The sequence below is a fragment of the Balaenoptera ricei genome, chromosome 3 (assembly GCF_028023285.1).
Source record: "Balaenoptera ricei isolate mBalRic1 chromosome 3, mBalRic1.hap2, whole genome shotgun sequence".
Taxonomy (NCBI): Eukaryota; Metazoa; Chordata; class Mammalia; order Artiodactyla; family Balaenopteridae; genus Balaenoptera; species Balaenoptera ricei.
Window position 1 is genome coordinate 117,581,367 of NC_082641.1, and position 17,408 is coordinate 117,598,774.

The following is a 17,408-nucleotide window of genomic DNA, read 5'->3' on the forward strand; positions in this document are numbered from 1 at the left end:
CGGGGTGGGTGGTTGTGGCCACACTACCCGTGCCCCCCTCCCCAGCGCCCCGTGGGAGGCGTGGCTGGAAGAAATTCTACGCGGTGCTCAAAGGGACCATTCTGTACCTGCAGAAGGTGAGAGATTACCCCAGAGTCCTTAACCAGAAAGGGCCAGCTCAGCCCCTGCCTTATGGTGTCCAGAGGGTCCCGGGCAGGACCTAGGGCTTAGGCAGATTCTGGGTCCTCCCCCATCAAAGCCCTTACTTGGGCTCACGAAGGGCTTTGGTGGTTTCAGGGAGGGGTCTTTTGAATGTTCAGGGGTTCAGAGGATACCCAGTGTAAGGCCTGTTCAGGCTTCTGAGACCAACTGGGGAGGAGTGCCTGGTGAGTCTTGTTGGGGTGGGCATGGCATCAGAGTGGCAGCAGCTGAATAATGGTGGGATGTATAGGGACAGAGAGAAGGAGAGCAAAAGGGAGGGACAGTGAGGGTGGAGGAAGTACGGGTCAGTAAGCCAGAGCCTGGTGATGACAGAGGCTTGCCCACCCCCTCCGTGGCCTGTCCAGGATGAGTACAGGCCTGACAAAGCCCTGTCTGAGGGTGACTTGAAGAACGCCATTCGTGTGCACCATGCTCTGGCCACCAGGGCCTCCGACTACAGCAAGAAGTCCAATGTGCTCAAGCTGAAGACAGCCGACTGGAGGGTCTTCCTCTTCCAGGCACCGTAAGTAGGAGTGGGAGCACCCTCGCTCCCACCCTGGGCTCAGGACCTGCCCCATCCCCTCGCCTCGTCCACCTTAGGGGAGGCGCCCTTAGCTTCCCCCGCACAGCAGCCATGAGAGTGAGGGTATCCGTAAACAGCTTGGGTCCCTCCCCAGCAACAGTGGTTCTCCGGTGTGGTCCCCTCAGCATCTCCTGAAAAACCTGTTAGAAATGCAGTTTCTCTGGTCCCACCTTAGACCTCCTGAATCAAAAACGCTGGGGATGGGCCAGCAGTTGTGTTTTAACAAGTCCTCTAGGTGATTCTGATGTGCACTGAAGTCCCTAAATACAGGGCAGATGGGATCTTTATCATCCTCCACTTAAAGTCAGGGGGATGGGTGCAAAAGACTCACCCTACAGTTTCTCCATAAGACCTTCTTTCCACTCCCCTGCACTCCATCCTCCTGTGACTTGAGATTGGGGTTTCATGTGTCAGATGAGCTTAAAATGGGGGAGGCTGGTAAGTGAGCTCTCAGGACAGGAGTGGACGTGCCGGGCCAGGTAGTGGGGCAGGGACGAGATGGCCGAGTGGGGGTGACCAGTTGCCCAGCTGCCTATAACCATCCCCTGCTGGTCTCACACTCATTAGCTCCAGGCCGTTAGCTCTGAACCTGGCTGGGCAGCTTTATTTTCACATGAAAATCCAGGTCTTGCCTGGGAGCTGGGACAGAAGGGGAGCTCCCTACACAGATGTGGCCAGGCCCATCCAGCCCCCATCCTGCCATCCTCCCTCACTCCTTTGCCCACTTACATGGAGGTCTTCATGCCCTCTCTGTGCCAGGCTGGTGCTGGGTACTGGGTGCTGAGTGTGGGATAGGGAGTCCTATTGTGAGAAGCCAGTGCGCTCTCCCCTCCCCTCCTGTCCCCAGGAGCAAGGAAGAAATGCTGTCCTGGATCCTTAGGATCAACCTGGTGGCTGCCATCTTCTCGGCGCCCGCCTTCCCAGCTGCTGTCAGCTCCATGAAGAAGTTCTGTCGGCCCCTGCTGCCCTCCTGCACCACTCGCCTCTGCCAGGTACAAGCTCCTGGGATCACAGCACCACCTCCCCAGGCTGCCTCTGCCGTGCCAGGTCCCCCATTCAACAGCCCTCACCTCAGCGCCTATCCGGCGCCTGGTCCTGGGCTAAGAGACAAGCCGAAGGGGCAGATATTCTCCTCCATCTCCACCGCACCCCACCCCCGTTTACAGATGGGGAGACCGAGGCCACACACCGCACGGTGGCCTGGGTGTGCCAGTGGCAGTGTGTCCTGCGGATGTGGTTGTGGTCTGTGGGCATAATGTGTGTCTGGGACGAATGGGACGGAATGTGTGTGTCACAGGGAGCGAGCGACAGGTGAGACTTGGCTGTCCCTTCATCCAGGGCTCTTTTGCTGCCCTCACCTGCCCTTAAATATTTTATTTGTCATCCTTAAAAAACTCCTACTCATTAATACTCCATTTTTTCAGAGTGTTTTTTTGAGAGGAGAGGATAAATGGTGGGCCACTACTTGTGAGGTGGAGGGCAGGGGCAGCGCCATACTTCCCTTCCTGTCAGGGCCGTTGTCCGGGATCTTCTCCACAGAGCCCCTGGGGCTGTGCAAGCGGTGCACACTCCCCCCACGTGCACACATACCATTCAAGCACACGCATGTTTATGTGTATACACACGTGCTGTGCACCCACACCTACACCATACTTGTGTCTGCACATACACACACCCCCCCCACACACAAATGCATGCAGCCCAGTGCCTGCATGGCACAGAGGGGTCTGGCTGTGCTGTGATGGCTGGGGTGTACTGTGCACTTGTCTGTGAGTGAGTGTCTTTGGGTGATCCTGGGTCTGTGGCCATCAGACGTGTCCGGGCATGAATGTGAGAGACTGTGTGCATCGTATGAAACCAGGGGGTGCCGAGGCTGGGCTGCCCCTTGGTCCAGTGGGTTTGTGTGCATCTGAGGGTTCATAGGAGCCAGGGGCTGTGTCTGGGTGACTGTGTGTTTGTGTAAGGGAGTGTCTGCGTCCACACACAGTGTGAGGGTCTCTCACCTCCTGAGCCTGCGGGGGAGGCTCTAGGAGAGCTGATGCCAATGGCAGGAGGGGAGGAAGGAAGGCAGCGGCGGAACGCTCCCTTGGGCCTAGACCCGGCTCTGCCCCTGTGTATTTGACGACCCTGGCCAGGCCTCAGTTTCCCTTTGGTGAAGCAGCTCCTGGTGGGACAGCCCTATGACCTCCTGAGAGTGGGACCTCACAGTCCATGACTTGTCTTTGCAGGAGGAGCAGCTGCGTTCTCATGAGAATAAGTTGAGGCAGGTGACTGCAGAGCTGGCTGAGCACAGGTGTCACCCGGTCGAGCGGGGCATCAAGTCCAAGGAGGCTGAGGAGAACCGGCTGAAGGAGCATTATCTCACGTTTGAGGTGGGCCCTTCAAAGGAGGGGTTTTGAAGGACAGGGCTGGAGCAGGAGGAAGAGGCCAGCTCCTGCCTTCCACATCATTCCCTGACCAGGGGCTCCTGCTGTGGGGGGCTCCCCTGAGGTAGTCGTGGACGGTGGTCTCCTGTGGGCCAATCTCTGCACAGTCCAGCCGTACAAACAATTGTGCCCTCACTTATGTCTCTCAAAGAGCACCAGACGGGCTCTACCAGAGACCCCTGTCACCCCTCTACATCTTTCTCCAAGCCCCATCCTCACCTCCCCTTTCCCCATAGGCCCAGCTTCTCGGGAGGTTTTTATGACCAAACCAGAGAACTCATAAGCCCTCTCCACGTGACTTTCCCCCCTTGTGTCTCATGTGCCTCTTTCACATAGGTTTATCAAGCAGAGCACCTTGGTCTTTCCTTCTGAGCTCTCCCTCCTTTCCATCTTGTCTCTGCCCCCTCCCCTGGTTCTGCCCCACAGTTGGGTGAAGGATGGCGGGGTGGACTTGGGGGAGGAAGGCAGGAACCACTTGTCCATTTTGGACCTACCTGCATCAGGGGGGTGGACAGACACAAGAGAGGCTGAGACCAAGTCTGGAAGCCCTTGGAGCAGGAAGAGTGGGAAGTCACCCCTCTCAGTCTCTAGATTTCCACTCTGATTTTCTACTGCAGCATAGAGGAGAGAGGAGAGCTCCCAGGATAGATCCTGACCTTTTGAAAAACATAACACTTTATAGCTTTCGGAAGTCTTCTCAATTTTACTCTCTCTGTGATGTAAAAAAAGCCACACTGATTGGCAGGTGTGATTCTCTTCACTTCCCTTGTATTGATTGATTTAATCCTCATATGAACTCTGTGACGTGGGTTTTGTTATTGTCCCCATTTTACAGATGGGGAAATTGAAGCTTGGAGAGGTTGGATCACGTGCTTGAGGTGACACAGGAAGTGCAGGAGCCAGGATCCTAACCCAGGCAATTGACTGTGGCTCCAGAGCCCTGGTCTTTCTTACCCTCTGCCTGGCTTAACTGGGGGTGGGGGGAGTGGTGGGATGAATGAAGGGTAGGGGAGGTGAAGCCCAAAATGAAGGGTCTTTCAGCTCCTGTGGCAGAGCTGGGTGAGAACAGGGTCTCGTGACCCTTAGTCCCTGCCTCCCCTGGGACTGCGGTGAGGGCCTGAAGCTCAGAGTCAAGGCCTCAGACACTGCCACATCTCCCTCCTAAATGTTTACCAATTTATAGCCCCTTTAATAACTCATGAATGTGCCTCTCTCTCCAGGCCCTCACCAACACTGGACATAATCTTCATTAATCTGATAGGTTTAACAAGTGGTGTCTTATTGCTGTTTTAATTTGGATTAAATTTTTTTAAAAAAAATTGTGGTTAAAAAGCATAGCATAAAATTGGTCATCTTAACCATTTTTAAGTACATGGTTCACTAGTGTTAAGCCTGTTCACATTCTTGGGCAACCAATCTCCAGAACCTTTTCACCTTCCCAAACTGAAACTCTGTAACTATTAAACAAAGACTCCTCAGCACCCTCCTCCCAGCCTCAGCCCCTGACAACCAAAGTTCTACTTTCTGTCTCTCTGAGTGTGACTACTCTCTAGGTACTTCATATAAATAGAATCATACAGAATTTATGTTTTTGTGACTGGCCTGTGTCACTCAGCACAATGTCCTCAAGGTTCATCCCTGTTGTAGCATGCGTTAGAATTTCCTTCCTTTTTAAGGCTGAATACTATTCTGTTGTATTTGTATACCACGTTTTGGCTATTCTTTCATCGACTGATGGACATTTGGGTTGCTTCCATCTTTTGGCTACTGTGAATAATGCTGCCATGAACATGGGTGTGCAAATGTTTCTTTGAGATCCTGCTTTCAGTCCTGCTTTTATATCCAGAAGTGGAATTGCTGAATTGTATGGTAATATTATTTTTCACTTTTTGAGGAATAGCCGCACTGTTTTCCACGGTAGCTGTACCATTTTACATTTCCACCAATAGTGTACTTGGGTTCCAGTTCTTCCACGTCCTTACCAACACACTTGTTACTTTCTGTTTTGTTTTTGTTTTGATAGTAGTTATCTTAATGTGTTTGAGGTGATATCTCATTGTGGTTTTGATCTGCATTTTCCTGATGAATGGTGATGTTGAGCATCCTTTTGTGTGCTTATTGGTCATTAGTATATCTTCTGTGGAGAAATGTCTATTGGATTCCTTTGCCCATCCTGAAATTGGGCTGTGTTTTTGTTGTTGAGTTGTAGGAGGTTTTTTATCCCTTTAATATTCTGGATACTAGACCCTTACCAGATTTATGATTTGCAAATATTTTTTTCCCATTCTGTAGGTTGCCTTCTCACTCTATTGACTGTGTCCTTTGATACAGAGAAGTTTTAAATTTTGATAAAATCCCATTTGTCTATTTTCACTCTTGTCTGTGCTTTTGGTATCATATCCAATAAGTCATTGCCAATTAATTTGGATTTTTTAAAATTATGAGTGAAATTTCTGTGCATGTCCCTTGCCTAATTTTTTTTATTGGGTTGTTTATCTCCTTTTTATTGATTTGTGAGAGCTCTCTAAATATTAAGGAAATTAGTCTTTTGTCATATAAGATACATTTTTTCTCATTTTGTTGTTTGTCTTTTGACTTTGTTTTTGGCCTTTCTCTGCCCTTTCCCCAGAAAAGCCGTTATGAGACCTACATTCACCTCCTGGCTGTGAAAATCAAAGTGGGCTCAGATGACCTGGAGTGGATTGAGGCCCGGCTGGCCACCCTGGAGGGGGATGACCCTTCTCTCCGCAAGACACACTCGAGCCCTGCCCTCAGCCAGGGCCATGGAACTGTGACCGGCAGCAAAGCCACGAGGGATAACACTGGGCCTGATACTTAGCTGGCACGGATGGGCAGGTCCCAGAGGCAGGCAATGCCCCCAGAGGGCTCAGTGAGCACAATTCCAGCCAGGGGCCACTCGGATCAGCTCTAGGCAGTTGTTGGGCAGCCAGGGGGGTGTGGAGAGCCCTGTGGGCCAAGGAGATGGAGATGCTATTCATGGTGTCGATCTTGCATCCTGGGGCTGCTCTGGGCCTCTGACCCTCTCCCCAGCTCTCACATCCCTCTTCACCCCAGAGCCTCATTTTCTAGGCCAGTTGTGTGCATGCTCTAGACGCCATCTCACTGGAGAAATGGGAAGGGTGGTTGACTTCCCAGGCTCTCCTCTTCTCACAAGTTCCTCCCCTCATCTCCCTTGTTTCCGAGGGCAGGTCTTGACCCCAGGTCTCAGCTTGGACTCCCACCCTTTCTCCTCCTCCTTCCTCTGAGTTGACCAGCAGCAGGTCTGCAGACCACCAGCACTATCCTCTCCTCCTCCACTCAGCAGCCTTGGGAACCACACCCCATTCTCCTGCCTCACCCGGCAATAACCCAGGACCCAGGCCTGTCCCTCAGTGCCAAGCTCTCTCCACTCAAGTGTGTGTCCACCTCATCTTCCATCCATCGAGGCCACTACTGCTTTCTTTTATATGGACATAAATGTATATATATAAGAATTATATATATATATAAGGAACCCCTTTAGAGATGGTTTTGGAACTGATTATCAGTTAGAGGATGAAATAATAGGTAGGAAAAGCCTATTTCAGAATGCACTTGTTAGCAAGGAGGGCTGCTCTCTGGCCCCTGGAGGCCCTGACACTCTGGGAGGGAAGGTAGAGATAGTATGACCTCCTCTCACCCTATTTCCCCCTCTTCCGGCTGACCTGTGACTTAAACTGCTCTTACAGTTAATGCTTTGGAATAAATAGTGTGTGTGTGTGTGTGTGTGTGTGTGCTGCCCCGTCTGTCCCACAGGCATCCTGGGGTGTGAGTGGGATGGGACCATGGCCCTGTTTATGTTTTGGTCTTTATGTTGGTGCTGCCGGGTCTCTGAGCTCCAGAGGTGACCTCTTGTACAGATCTACTGCTACAGGAATAAAAGACACTCTGCCTTGCAAATAGTCATTTGTCAACAAGCCCAAAGATGTTTGGTGGGGGAAGGTTATGGAAGCCATTAATTCTTGGTCTTGGGAAAAGGTGGAATGACAAGTTGTTGATTGTTTTTTAGGTTGCTATTTCTTGTACTCTTCTAGTGACTCAGAAACGCTAGTTAAGGACATGTCTGGGAAGAATAATTTTCCACGTGATGATCACTGACAAGCATCCTTTAAACCCTGCAATCCTCAGACTGACAGTGGTGGGGGTGATAGCACCCTCAATACAGCTGTGATGAGCAAATCCTTTCTATTTTTAAAATAGATTACTGTAGTTTGGCCAGCAATTTGACCTCAGTGGTAACATATTTAGTTAATAAGCCAACCTTGCAACTAAGCAGCCAACATTTACAAGCCCACTCACATTTGATACAAGGGACCTGTGAGTCTGTGGAGAGATGTAGTGATTTAAAGCCAGGTTATTTAATTTGGATCAGCTGAGTGTATTTTATAACCAAACCATCTGGCACCTTCATTTTGCTGAGTGGAAGTAAATGTTCATTTAAGTGAAATTGAAAGAGCAATGTGGAAGCATAAAAAAGCTCTCTGTACTTTTTTCTCCACACTGTCTCAAAGGTCCTTTGAGTTTGGGGTCAGCTTCCCACCCTCTACCTCATGAGGGTGGGTGAGTGAAAGCAGAGGAGCAGGCTCCATCCGCTGCAGACACGTGCGCTTCCCTGAGCACTAGCTGTGCCGCCCATCAGTAAAAAAATTTTTAGTTCACTTTCTTAATTGTATAGTTATTTATTGTAAATTATATACATGTACTACTGTACTAAAATATGTACATTATAAAACATACACAAAAATAGAAATTTTAAAAAGATGAGATGAAAATAAATCTAAAGCAAAGTTCTAATATTTTTTTTCTGCATTCTAATGGACCATCATATTCCCTCCACAACCTCTACCCCTAATATGTCCATTTTCCAGGACTGTCCAAATCCAGAGACTTGGAGGACTGCAGGTGAGATGCGATAAGTGGTTTGCGCCACCTGGTGGTCCTGGGAAGTGTCCGTGGGCTCAGGGACTCCTGGGGGCTGACCGTTGAGGACGGCGTCTCTTGAGCCTCCATCCTCTCATTCAGTGAAGGTGAACAGTGCTGCGCGCTGTGCTGGGTGCTGGGGATACCGTGGTGAGAAAAAGGTTGACCAGATCCCCTGTCCACACGGGGCTCACAGTCTAGTGGGGAGGGGGACAGACAGTCACCATTTCCATTTGGGACTCTGGAAGGGCTGGGGAGACAAGCCAAAAATGACCCGGCAGGGAGAAGAAAAAAGAATTGGAGAAGTGGGGAAACTGACTCAGGAAGCCACCCGAATGTCCTAAGTGCTCCTGGGGGACAGGGTAGTAGTAGGAAAGTCACTTAACAGGGCTATACCTCTTCCGGACAGGCCATACTAAAGATGCCCCAAGGCAGAATTTGAGAGGTGAGTAGAAAAGGGGCCTCTCTGGCCACACCTGCTCCTAGGTTCTGTTCACACCTGCGAATGAATAGGTGGCTGATATGAGGAGGAGTCAAGGAAACTGATTAGGTTCTGGCCTTAGACTCTCAGCAGGTAACTTAGAATCCAGAGCAGATAATGAAGGTACCAAATGGGGTCATGTGAAAGTCAATGAGTTAATCAAGGGGCCATTCAGAATTACTTGGGGTTACATAGAGGTAGATGGGTTCATTGGGGTCATGGAGGTGGTTTCTGACTAAAAATTTAGAAGGTTAAAAACTTAGGGCCCTCAGAAGGGTCAAATGAGGATACTAAACTGGGTCATGAAGAGGTCAGTGGGTTCACCAAGAGGTCATTCAGAATTACTTGGGGTCACATAGAGGTCAATAGGTTCACCAAGAGGTCATCCAGAATTACTTTGGGTTACATAGAGGTCGGTGTGCTCATTGGAGTCATGGAAGTGGTTTCTGAGTGAAAATTTAGAAGGTAATAGCAACTCAGGCCCTCAGAAGGGTCAAATGAGGACAATAAACTGGGTCATGAAAAGGTCGATGGGTTCACCAAGAGGTCATTCAGAATTACTCAGGGTCATACAGAGATCATAAATCACATAGAGGAATTACTGGCTCTCAGAAAATTTTAGAGCCAATAGCAAACTCAGAGCCGGCACAGGGATCTGGATGAGATCATCAGATAGGGGCTAGAGAAGTCAGTGATTTGCAGGTTTGTGTAGCATTTAGTTCATTAATTTCCTTTTTTTCTTTGTAACAGGTACTTTTTTTCCCAGCATCCCCACATGAATACATGTCTAGTTCTTTACTTTTCTCCATCACTTCCCTTTCATCCAGTTTTTGCCACTCTCTGTGTGACTCAAGAATGCAAGGCACAGGATATGGTCATCATCATCATCAAATTAGCCATTAATAGACATCTATCATGTGCCAGAAGCCATCCTGGGCTCTCTATTTAATCTCCACAGCAACTTTGAGGTAGGTGTTAGCATCACCATTTCCCAGATGAGGCAAGTGCAGCCTAGAGAAGTCACACAGCTAGTGAGGGGCAGAGCTGGAATTTGAACTCAGGCCCTGTTGATACCTAAGCGCTTTCAACCCTAAGCCTCTCTGTCCTTCACATGTGTAGGTCTTTGAGCTGACTACACACATTCCGGGCTCATTTGCGCACACGCCCACACGTCAACCGCCGGAGCTCTTTGGATAGCTGACTCCTTTGTGTCTGGTTGGAACCTAATGGTTCCTGGTGCTGGGCATTGGCTTAGTGACATTAATTAATGAGGGGAAAGGCTCACCCTGGACTACCATCTGCCTTCTCCATGCCTGAAATCATGTACGCTTCGTCAGGGACTGCAAGTTTAGACAGGCCCTGGCTTTAAGTGGGTATTAAAAAACCCAACACCCTGTGGGCTTACAAGCTGCAGCAGCTGTGGTCCTCCTGGCAGCTGAGGGTACCCATTATGCCACTTTTCATGTCCACACTTTGCCTGTGACATGCCTGAGGCCCCAAGGGTCATCTTGCCTCAGCTGCTTCAGTGCCAACCTCACAACCCTTCCCTCCTCACCCACCTAGGCCCGGAAACTCTTGCCTTATTCTGGCCCCTGTAGCTCCAGGGCAGGAACTGGGCCAGGGCTCTGAGGCTGAGCTCGAAGCAGAGTAATCTGTGTCAGACCCTTGGCCAGGTTCCCCAGCAGCCGGGGCGGGGTGGTGGTGGGAGCTGGGGGACACCTTGTGAACGTTCTTAGAACAGGGAGGAGGGCTGGAGCCTGTCCTGGGAGTCGAAGGCAGGGAGATTGAAGGGAGGGTCTCTTCTCCCAGGGACTGCTCTGGCCCTCTCCAACCTCCACACCAACATCCATCCATCTCTATCACAGGTCTTCATCCTCTGTCTTCCCTCCTCACCTGGGGGCTAGGCACACGCAGTCAAACATGAGTTATTTCTGATTTTATTTATAATATAAAAATGTTCAAGTGTCAACAGTCAGGTGTTTGGACATTTCAAGGGGCAGGTTTCCCATTTGTTTAGGATTATTTTTTTTTTAAACAATTACTTTTTTGACAAATTAGCAGTGGACCCAGTTTTGGGGGGTGGGGAGGTCAGGGCTGGAGAGGGAGTGGAAGTCATAGGTGGGCTAGGGGCTGGGAGTTGGGCTGTGAGAAGAAAATGGTGTTACTTTATTGCTAAGAGGGGAATCAAATACACTGTCGAGTGGCTCTTCTCGGTCCCAGCGTGACCATGCATCCAATCTAAAGAATCTGAAATGCAAAGGACATGCAGGCGTAAAATAGAAAAGACGACCTGTAAACGAAGGTGCTGCAGAGGACGGAGGGGCGTCCTGGAGGCCATAGGGGAGGAGGAGCCACGAACATTGGGGTCCTGGCAGAGCTGCCCCCTCCCCGGGCCGAGGCTGTTGGGAAGACCTCTTTCTCAGTGCCCCCCTCCCTTAGCAGCTGTGAGGAGCGGGGAGGCCCCCTCCCCATTCTGGTTGCTGTCGCTGGGCCTTAGTCTCCCCCTGGACGTTACCTGACCCCAACTCTAGCTCCAAACCTAGGATCCCCGCCCTCTCCTCAGGGGGCCCAGGACTCCAGATCTTGCACTGGGGCAAAGCTACTCCGGACCTCATGTCGTTCCTTGGGGCCCCCAGCCTTGCGCCCACCTGAACCCAATCCGGCAGCCTCTTCTCTCCTGCTTTCTCTCGCCACCACCACCTCCCACGACCCCCGCCGCCAGCTTGGGATCCTACATTCCCCCACCCCGCAACCCAGACTTCTCTCCAGGAGCTCCAGATTAGCGTACAGCAAAAGGCACCACAATATAGGTTTCTATTAAAGAGTCAAAAAATTGGCCCATCTCTCTTTTTTTTTGTTGTTTCTTTTTTTTTTTCCGAAGCTGTAAATCAGGATGTCACATATAAATAGTTTCCCTATAAAAACGTCTTTGCCGTTAGCTAGTATTATAAGACAATTTTTGCTAAAATGAAAATAAAACATTTTGTTATACCTTTTTCCTTTTATAGAAAATAAAAATATTTTTATTTCTTTTTTTTCCTCCTTTCTCTCTCCAGTCGGCGGTCTCTGTTCTCCTTAAAGACAGTGGGGCGGGCGAGGCGGAGGGGGCGGCAGGGGCCCTAGAGGGGCCCCGAGTCCTGCTTGGCCCGCGGGGGCGGCCCGCGGCTGTGTCTGCTGCTGGCCCGCGTGCTGTGGCTGTCCAGGGAGTAGTAAGTCCTGCTGTCGGCCGCCGGGCAGAGCGGCGGCGAGTCCGAGCGCAGCGCGTCGTGCGCCGCACGCAGGCCGAGGAAAGGCGTGCTCTCGGCCGCTAGCGCCCCGTCCGCGTCGTCCGCTTCGTCGTCCGAGGCGGAAGCCGAGCCGCCTCCCGAGCCGCTGCTGAGCGACAGCGAGTCCCGCGCCGCGCGTGCGCGTTGCGCCGCCAGCCCGTTGAGGCGCGAGCGGCGCCAGCGCCGGGGCCCAGCCGACGTCCTACGGGACGCGCCGCGGGCGCGCGGCCGCGGCGGCGGTGGGGGCGCGCACTCCTGTGTGGTCTCGTACTCGTCGTCCTCGGGGATGCGGAAAGGGCTGGCGGGCAGACTGCCCAGGCTGCCGCCTAGGGCGCAGGCCCCGCGCCGCGGCCCCGGTCCCGCCGCGGGGTAGTAGTAGCTGTCGTAGCTGCGCTGCATGTCCGCATCGGTCCCAGGCCCTGGACCGGGGCCGGGGGGCGCCGGGTGCCGCAGGAGCGGCTGCTGCTCCGCCAGGCGGTAGCTGATGGGCGCGGCGGGCGGCAGCGACACGGCGTGCGCCGAGTTGGGGGACGTGATCTCGAAAGTCGGCACCTGCGTGGCCAGCGAGTAATGGAAGTCCACGGGAGAGAGGCGCGCGGGCGTGGTCAGGGCCGACACATACCTGCGGGGAGAGGCAGAGACGTGGGCCGGTGGCCAGGGGATGGGGCGGACCTGATGCAAAGCAGTGGTCTTGCCCAGGATCCCTCTTGCAAGAACCATGCTGGTATTCCTCAGTGACCGTAAGCAATTTCCTTAATTTCTCTGAGCCTCAGTTTGCTAATCTGTGAAACGGGAGTAACCACAGTGCTCATTCCGTAGCATTGTTGGATGATTCCATAAATGTATCAGTGGTCCTTGGCTGTGGGGATGCTCACAGTCACCGGTGTTCCTGAATGGTTACTTTGGGTGAGGCTAACTAAGGCTGGGGCATTTTACATGTGCGATCTCATCTAATACAGTAATTCTATAAGAGGCTTTTGTTAGTCCCGTACTACACGTGAGGAAACTGAGACTCAGAACATTTAATTGACTTACTCAAGGTTCACACAGCCAGGAAGTGGTTGAGCTGTGATTTGAACCCAGGCCAGGCAGGAACCAGAACTCATACTGCCCAATTCCTCATTCTAGTCCCTGCATTCAGCCACCCCTGTGACTTGGACTTACCTCCCCTCCAGGACAGTTCATCCCATGGCTGATGGCTACAGTAGGGAAATATTTTCCTTTTTAAGTTGAAGCTAAAAGCTGCCTCAGGGAAGTGACTGCTCCCACCTCAGGTAGGGTCCTCAGCCCAGAGCTCATAGTTACCAAGACCCCACTGAAGTGTCTCTGCTTGGGGCTAAAGACCACCAGTTCCTTCAAAAGTTTGCCCTTGCTAATATCTCCCACTCTGGGTCCCAGGCACCTGTCCCTTTTCTTTCTCCACATTTCCCTTTCTGAGTCAACCACCCTCTTGCCCAACCATTATCCACCTCAGGACAGGGACCACCCACCTCCCTGCCTCTCTTCCAAACTGTAAAGCTGGGCACTCATTGCTCTCCGGAGTCCCCATTACTGTTTTTCAGAATCATCTGACTCCCCTCTCTTCCCTCTCCCACATGCACATCCATCACATCCTACCCATTCCCTTTCTCCTGGAATACCCTTCACCCTGCTCCACTCCATCCTCGGACTAGATGTTCACTCTGGTCATTCCCCCACCCCAGGGTCTTTCCTCCTTCAGCCTATGCAGTTCCCAGAACAATCTTTTTTGGCCACGTGGCATGTGGGATCTTAGTCCCCCGACCAGGGATTGAACCTGCGCCCCTGCAGTGGAAGCGTGGAGCCTCAACCACTGGACTGCCGGGGAATTCCCTCCCAGAGCAATCTTTTAAAGTCATAGCTCTGCTTTAGGAGGCCCTTCCTACTTACCCACCCAGGGCCACTGGCCATCTATCTGGCCCCAGCCTGCCTGTTCAGGCCCAGCTCCAGTCTCCTCACAGCCCACCCTGCTCTAGGTGCCTCACCAGCCATGTCCTTAGTGCCTTTGCTGGAACAGCTCAAGTTGTTCCCCTTGCCTGGAAGTCTTTCCCCGCCTTGCCTCTCTACCTCCCATCCATTAAGGCAGGGGTCCCCAACCCCCAGGCCGCGGACCAGTACCCATCTGTGGCCTGTTAGGAACCAGGCCGCACAGCAGGAGGTGTGTGGCCGGAGCGACTGAAGCTTCATCTGTATTTACAGCCACTCCCCATGGCTTCCATTACCACCTGAGCGCCGCCTCCTGTCAGCATTATGATGAGTTGTATAATTATTTCATTATATATTACAATGTAATAATAATAGAAATAAAGTGCACAATAAATGAATCATCCCGAAACCATCCCTCCGCCCCCGTCTGTGGAAAAATTGTCTTCCACAAAACCGGTCCCTGGTGCCAAAAAGGTTGGGGACCGCTGTATTAAGAAGTCCTATTGCTCTTGTTACTACTGATAACCATAGCTCCACCTAGTGAGCACCAGCGCCATGTCAGGTAAAAGGCGAAGAGCTTTGCGCATGATCTTAGGGTGGCCTTCATAAGAACCATGCACGATAGGTGTAATGCTCCCTGTTCTATAGCTGAGGAAACAGGCACGGAGGTGATCAACCTGCCCCAAGTCACACAGGTGGTGGAGCTGAGCTTGGAAAGGTTGGTCTTGGAAAACCTAGCTGCTTCCCAGAGCCTGCCGTCAGACTGGGTTTCTCTGCCCTGGTGGGGTGTCCTATGCTTAGCACTTTCCATAAGCAGCTGTGAGCTTCAGTGGTTTTGTGTCCATGACTGGCATGGAGTAGGCTGAGTTGAAGCCTTCTCCACCCCAGCCTGGAGTTCCTAGTACCATGCCCCTTTTTCTGCTCTCCTCCCACAGATCCCACTTGCCAAGGGGAGAGCAAGATGGAGGCTGGCCCCCTGCAACTCCTGGCTTGGAGTCAGGGAAGAAGGGAAGGTTCCTGGTTCTCACTGCATTCATTGCTCAGGAACCCAATGGCATCTTAATCCATGGGGGCCTAGTTGCTGATACTTCCAGGGCCTTCAGGCATTCTTGGCTCATTCCCATCTGCACTCATCAGTTTACTCACAGACAGCCTCCCCTCCCACTCTTCAGTCTGCTCAATCTTGGTGTCTGTTTCTCCTGGGACATGGGGCCTCTAGGTGACACCAGGGTAGGGCAACTGTATGTTCTGGTTTGTCCAGGCCAGACCCTGTTTGTTCCTGATGTTCCACTGCAATTATTAATAACATCCCCTTCTACTCTGAAAAGTGTCGTAGTAGAACAATTAAGTTAAATGGTCATAACACACCAGGGTCTACTGGCTGTCCCAGCCTGTCATTAACATGTTGATGACCCCGAGCAGACCATTTAACTTTTCAGGGACCTTGCTTGCCCATCTGGAAAACGGGGATGAGGCTCTTTGGAGTGTTTCTGAGGTGACCTAAGGGTCAGCCCTGGGTCAGTGGTGCCAGCTCTCTGGCTACGGTGGGGCACAGGTCATGGGGTAGGAACTGACCTCTCGCTGTGTGGGGAGTCACGCAGGGAGTCTATGGAGTCGTGGTAAGGTGGCACAGCAGCCCTGCGCTGCTCCTCTAGGCTGTAGGCTGCCGCCCGCCGTGCCCGCGCCTCCACACACGCTGGGCTGTTGCACTTGCTGGTGCCCACTGATGACAGCATGATGCCCGATTGGGAGTCGGAGGTCAGGCTCTCAGAATGTTCCAGGCTCCACGTGTGGCTCTCATGCCTGGAGAAGCCAGGTGGGAGTTAGGTGAGGGGTCAGGAAGGGGCTGGGCAGCCCAGCACGTGTGGTCCCAGGCCCGCCCCTTCCTTGGTTCTTCATTCCATCTCAGGCTCCCTCAGCTCACTGCCCTTCACTCTGGGCTGATGTGTAACATCATTAAATGTCAAACCCCGATTTGGGGAGGAGGAGAGCTGGAGGCCCGTGGATGGGTGAGCTGCAATGTGCAGAGGCCTCTTCCTTTCCTCTCTGCAACCAACCTCTCCTTAGCCTCCGTGTCTGGGACCCTTCCACTCCCATGGTCCTTAGCCACTTGCCTCAAGAGCCCAGCCCCAGTGGCCAATATATGGGGACCCTGTCTATTCCGTGCTGCTCCCCAGGGAAGAAAGGGGCCAACCATGTTCTTTCTTGAGCTGTCTGAGCCTTTGTGCTTGTGTGGAGGCCTCCCTACCTCTGGAGAGGAGGCTAAGGTGGATGAAGTTCATGTGGAAAACCCAGGAGAGGGCATCAAATAGCTGTGGGTATTTGAGTGAGCAGGCACTTTATGCCAGATGAAGTGGTGCTGATGAGGTCCAAACAAAACCAAAGGTTAGGTGGGTGCACAGTGATGCTGTTGTTCCTCTGGGGCTGGTTTAGACTAGAAAAGGGAATCCGGTCTCTTGAGGATCTGGATGTACGTTTGGTGGTGGGTTCTGGTTTGAAGCCCCCCACCTCCACCCTCCTGCTCACAGGGACCCTCAATACAGAGCCCAGCCTGGCTGGGGAGTTTGGTGTGTGTCCCCAGGCAGGTGTGTGGTGCACATGTGCACACCCTGAGGGTGTGCATACAGGAGTCTGAAAGGCTGCATGGGCCTTGGTGGTGCCCACCTGTGGCTGGAGGTGGGCGTGGCTGTGGAGCAGTGGTGAGAAGGCGAACAGGAGTGGCTCCCGGAGAAGGTGGTCTCCGTTTCCCTCCGGATGACATGGTCTGTGGCTGGCACATTCTTGGAGATATACTGGAACAGACAGAGGGTTTTTTTTGGGGGGGGGCAGTTAGTGACAGATGACCAAGTTGGCCCTCCTTCCTGGTGGGCAGGGGAAGTGAGGCAGTAAGCTCCAGGTTGCAGGGGTGGTGGTGGTCCACTGGATAAGTGACTCGGTGTTAGGGCAGCAATGGCCCCCTGGAAATCAATCCCCCGACCTCCCTTAAGGAAGTGGGCCAAGCGAGGCCAAGTCATCCTGTTGAGGCAAGCCTAGGCTAGCAGGCAAGGCTGAGCACAGAATGGGCCGGCCGCGTCCCTGGCCCATTCTTGCAGGGGGCATAAGAAGGCGGGCTACACAGCAAGGGGTCAGAGTGGGGCCTGGGAACACCACTCACGTCTGCCATCTGGATCTCCTCAGGGTCCAGCCGGGGGTGGCTGGGCCCATTGGCCAAGCTCCGGTTCTGGTGGGCTGGACACATGTTCTGTCGAAGGTGGTTATGCATCTGCTTCCGCTGTTTTCTGCACAGGGGAAGGTGCATTAGCCTGACACCCCCTCCCCCCCTCCCCTGACACAAAGTATGAGCTTCCCTAGCTGTTACTCCAGAGAACTAGTCTACCTGTGCCGGGACTGCCGTGGCGGTCTCCTGCTACTGCTCTTTGCTGTGCTCAGGCTGCCTTCAGCCAGGACCCCTTCAATCAACCCGCTACATCATCACTGCCAGCCGGAATTCAGCAGGACCTGAGCGTAGTGGTAATGAGCTTTGGCTCTGCTGAGAGAGCAGAACTCTACTACTTTCTAGCTGTGTAACT

General features: G+C 52.5%; 2 protein-coding genes across 3 annotated transcripts in view; one reads left to right on the plus strand and one right to left on the minus strand.

Annotated features, from left to right (window-relative positions):
- Positions 1-6,701, plus strand: part of PSD2 (pleckstrin and Sec7 domain containing 2) — a 33,965-nt gene extending 27,264 nt beyond the window's left edge. The window contains exons 11-15 of the mRNA XM_059919507.1: positions 46-116; positions 546-703; positions 1,611-1,755; positions 2,992-3,135; positions 5,819-6,701. Coding sequence (XP_059775490.1) covers positions 46-116; positions 546-703; positions 1,611-1,755; positions 2,992-3,135; positions 5,819-6,028 — 728 coding nt within the window. The 3' untranslated portion in view covers positions 6,029-6,701. The remainder of the gene's footprint in view (positions 1-45; positions 117-545; positions 704-1,610; positions 1,756-2,991; positions 3,136-5,818) is intronic.
- A 4,943-nt stretch (positions 6,702-11,644) lies between these two features.
- NRG2 (neuregulin 2) overlaps positions 11,645-17,408 on the minus strand; it is a 180,180-nt gene continuing 174,416 nt past the window's right edge. For both annotated transcript variants that reach the window (XM_059917243.1, XM_059917242.1), the window contains 4 exons: positions 16,994-17,117; positions 16,504-16,631; positions 15,415-15,642; positions 11,645-12,517 (listed from right to left, as the gene is read on the minus strand). In XM_059917243.1, the coding sequence (XP_059773226.1) occupies positions 11,749-12,517; positions 15,415-15,642; positions 16,504-16,631; positions 16,994-17,117 (1,249 nt within the window). In that variant the 3' untranslated portion in view covers positions 11,645-11,748. The remainder of the gene's footprint in view (positions 12,518-15,414; positions 15,643-16,503; positions 16,632-16,993; positions 17,118-17,408) is intronic.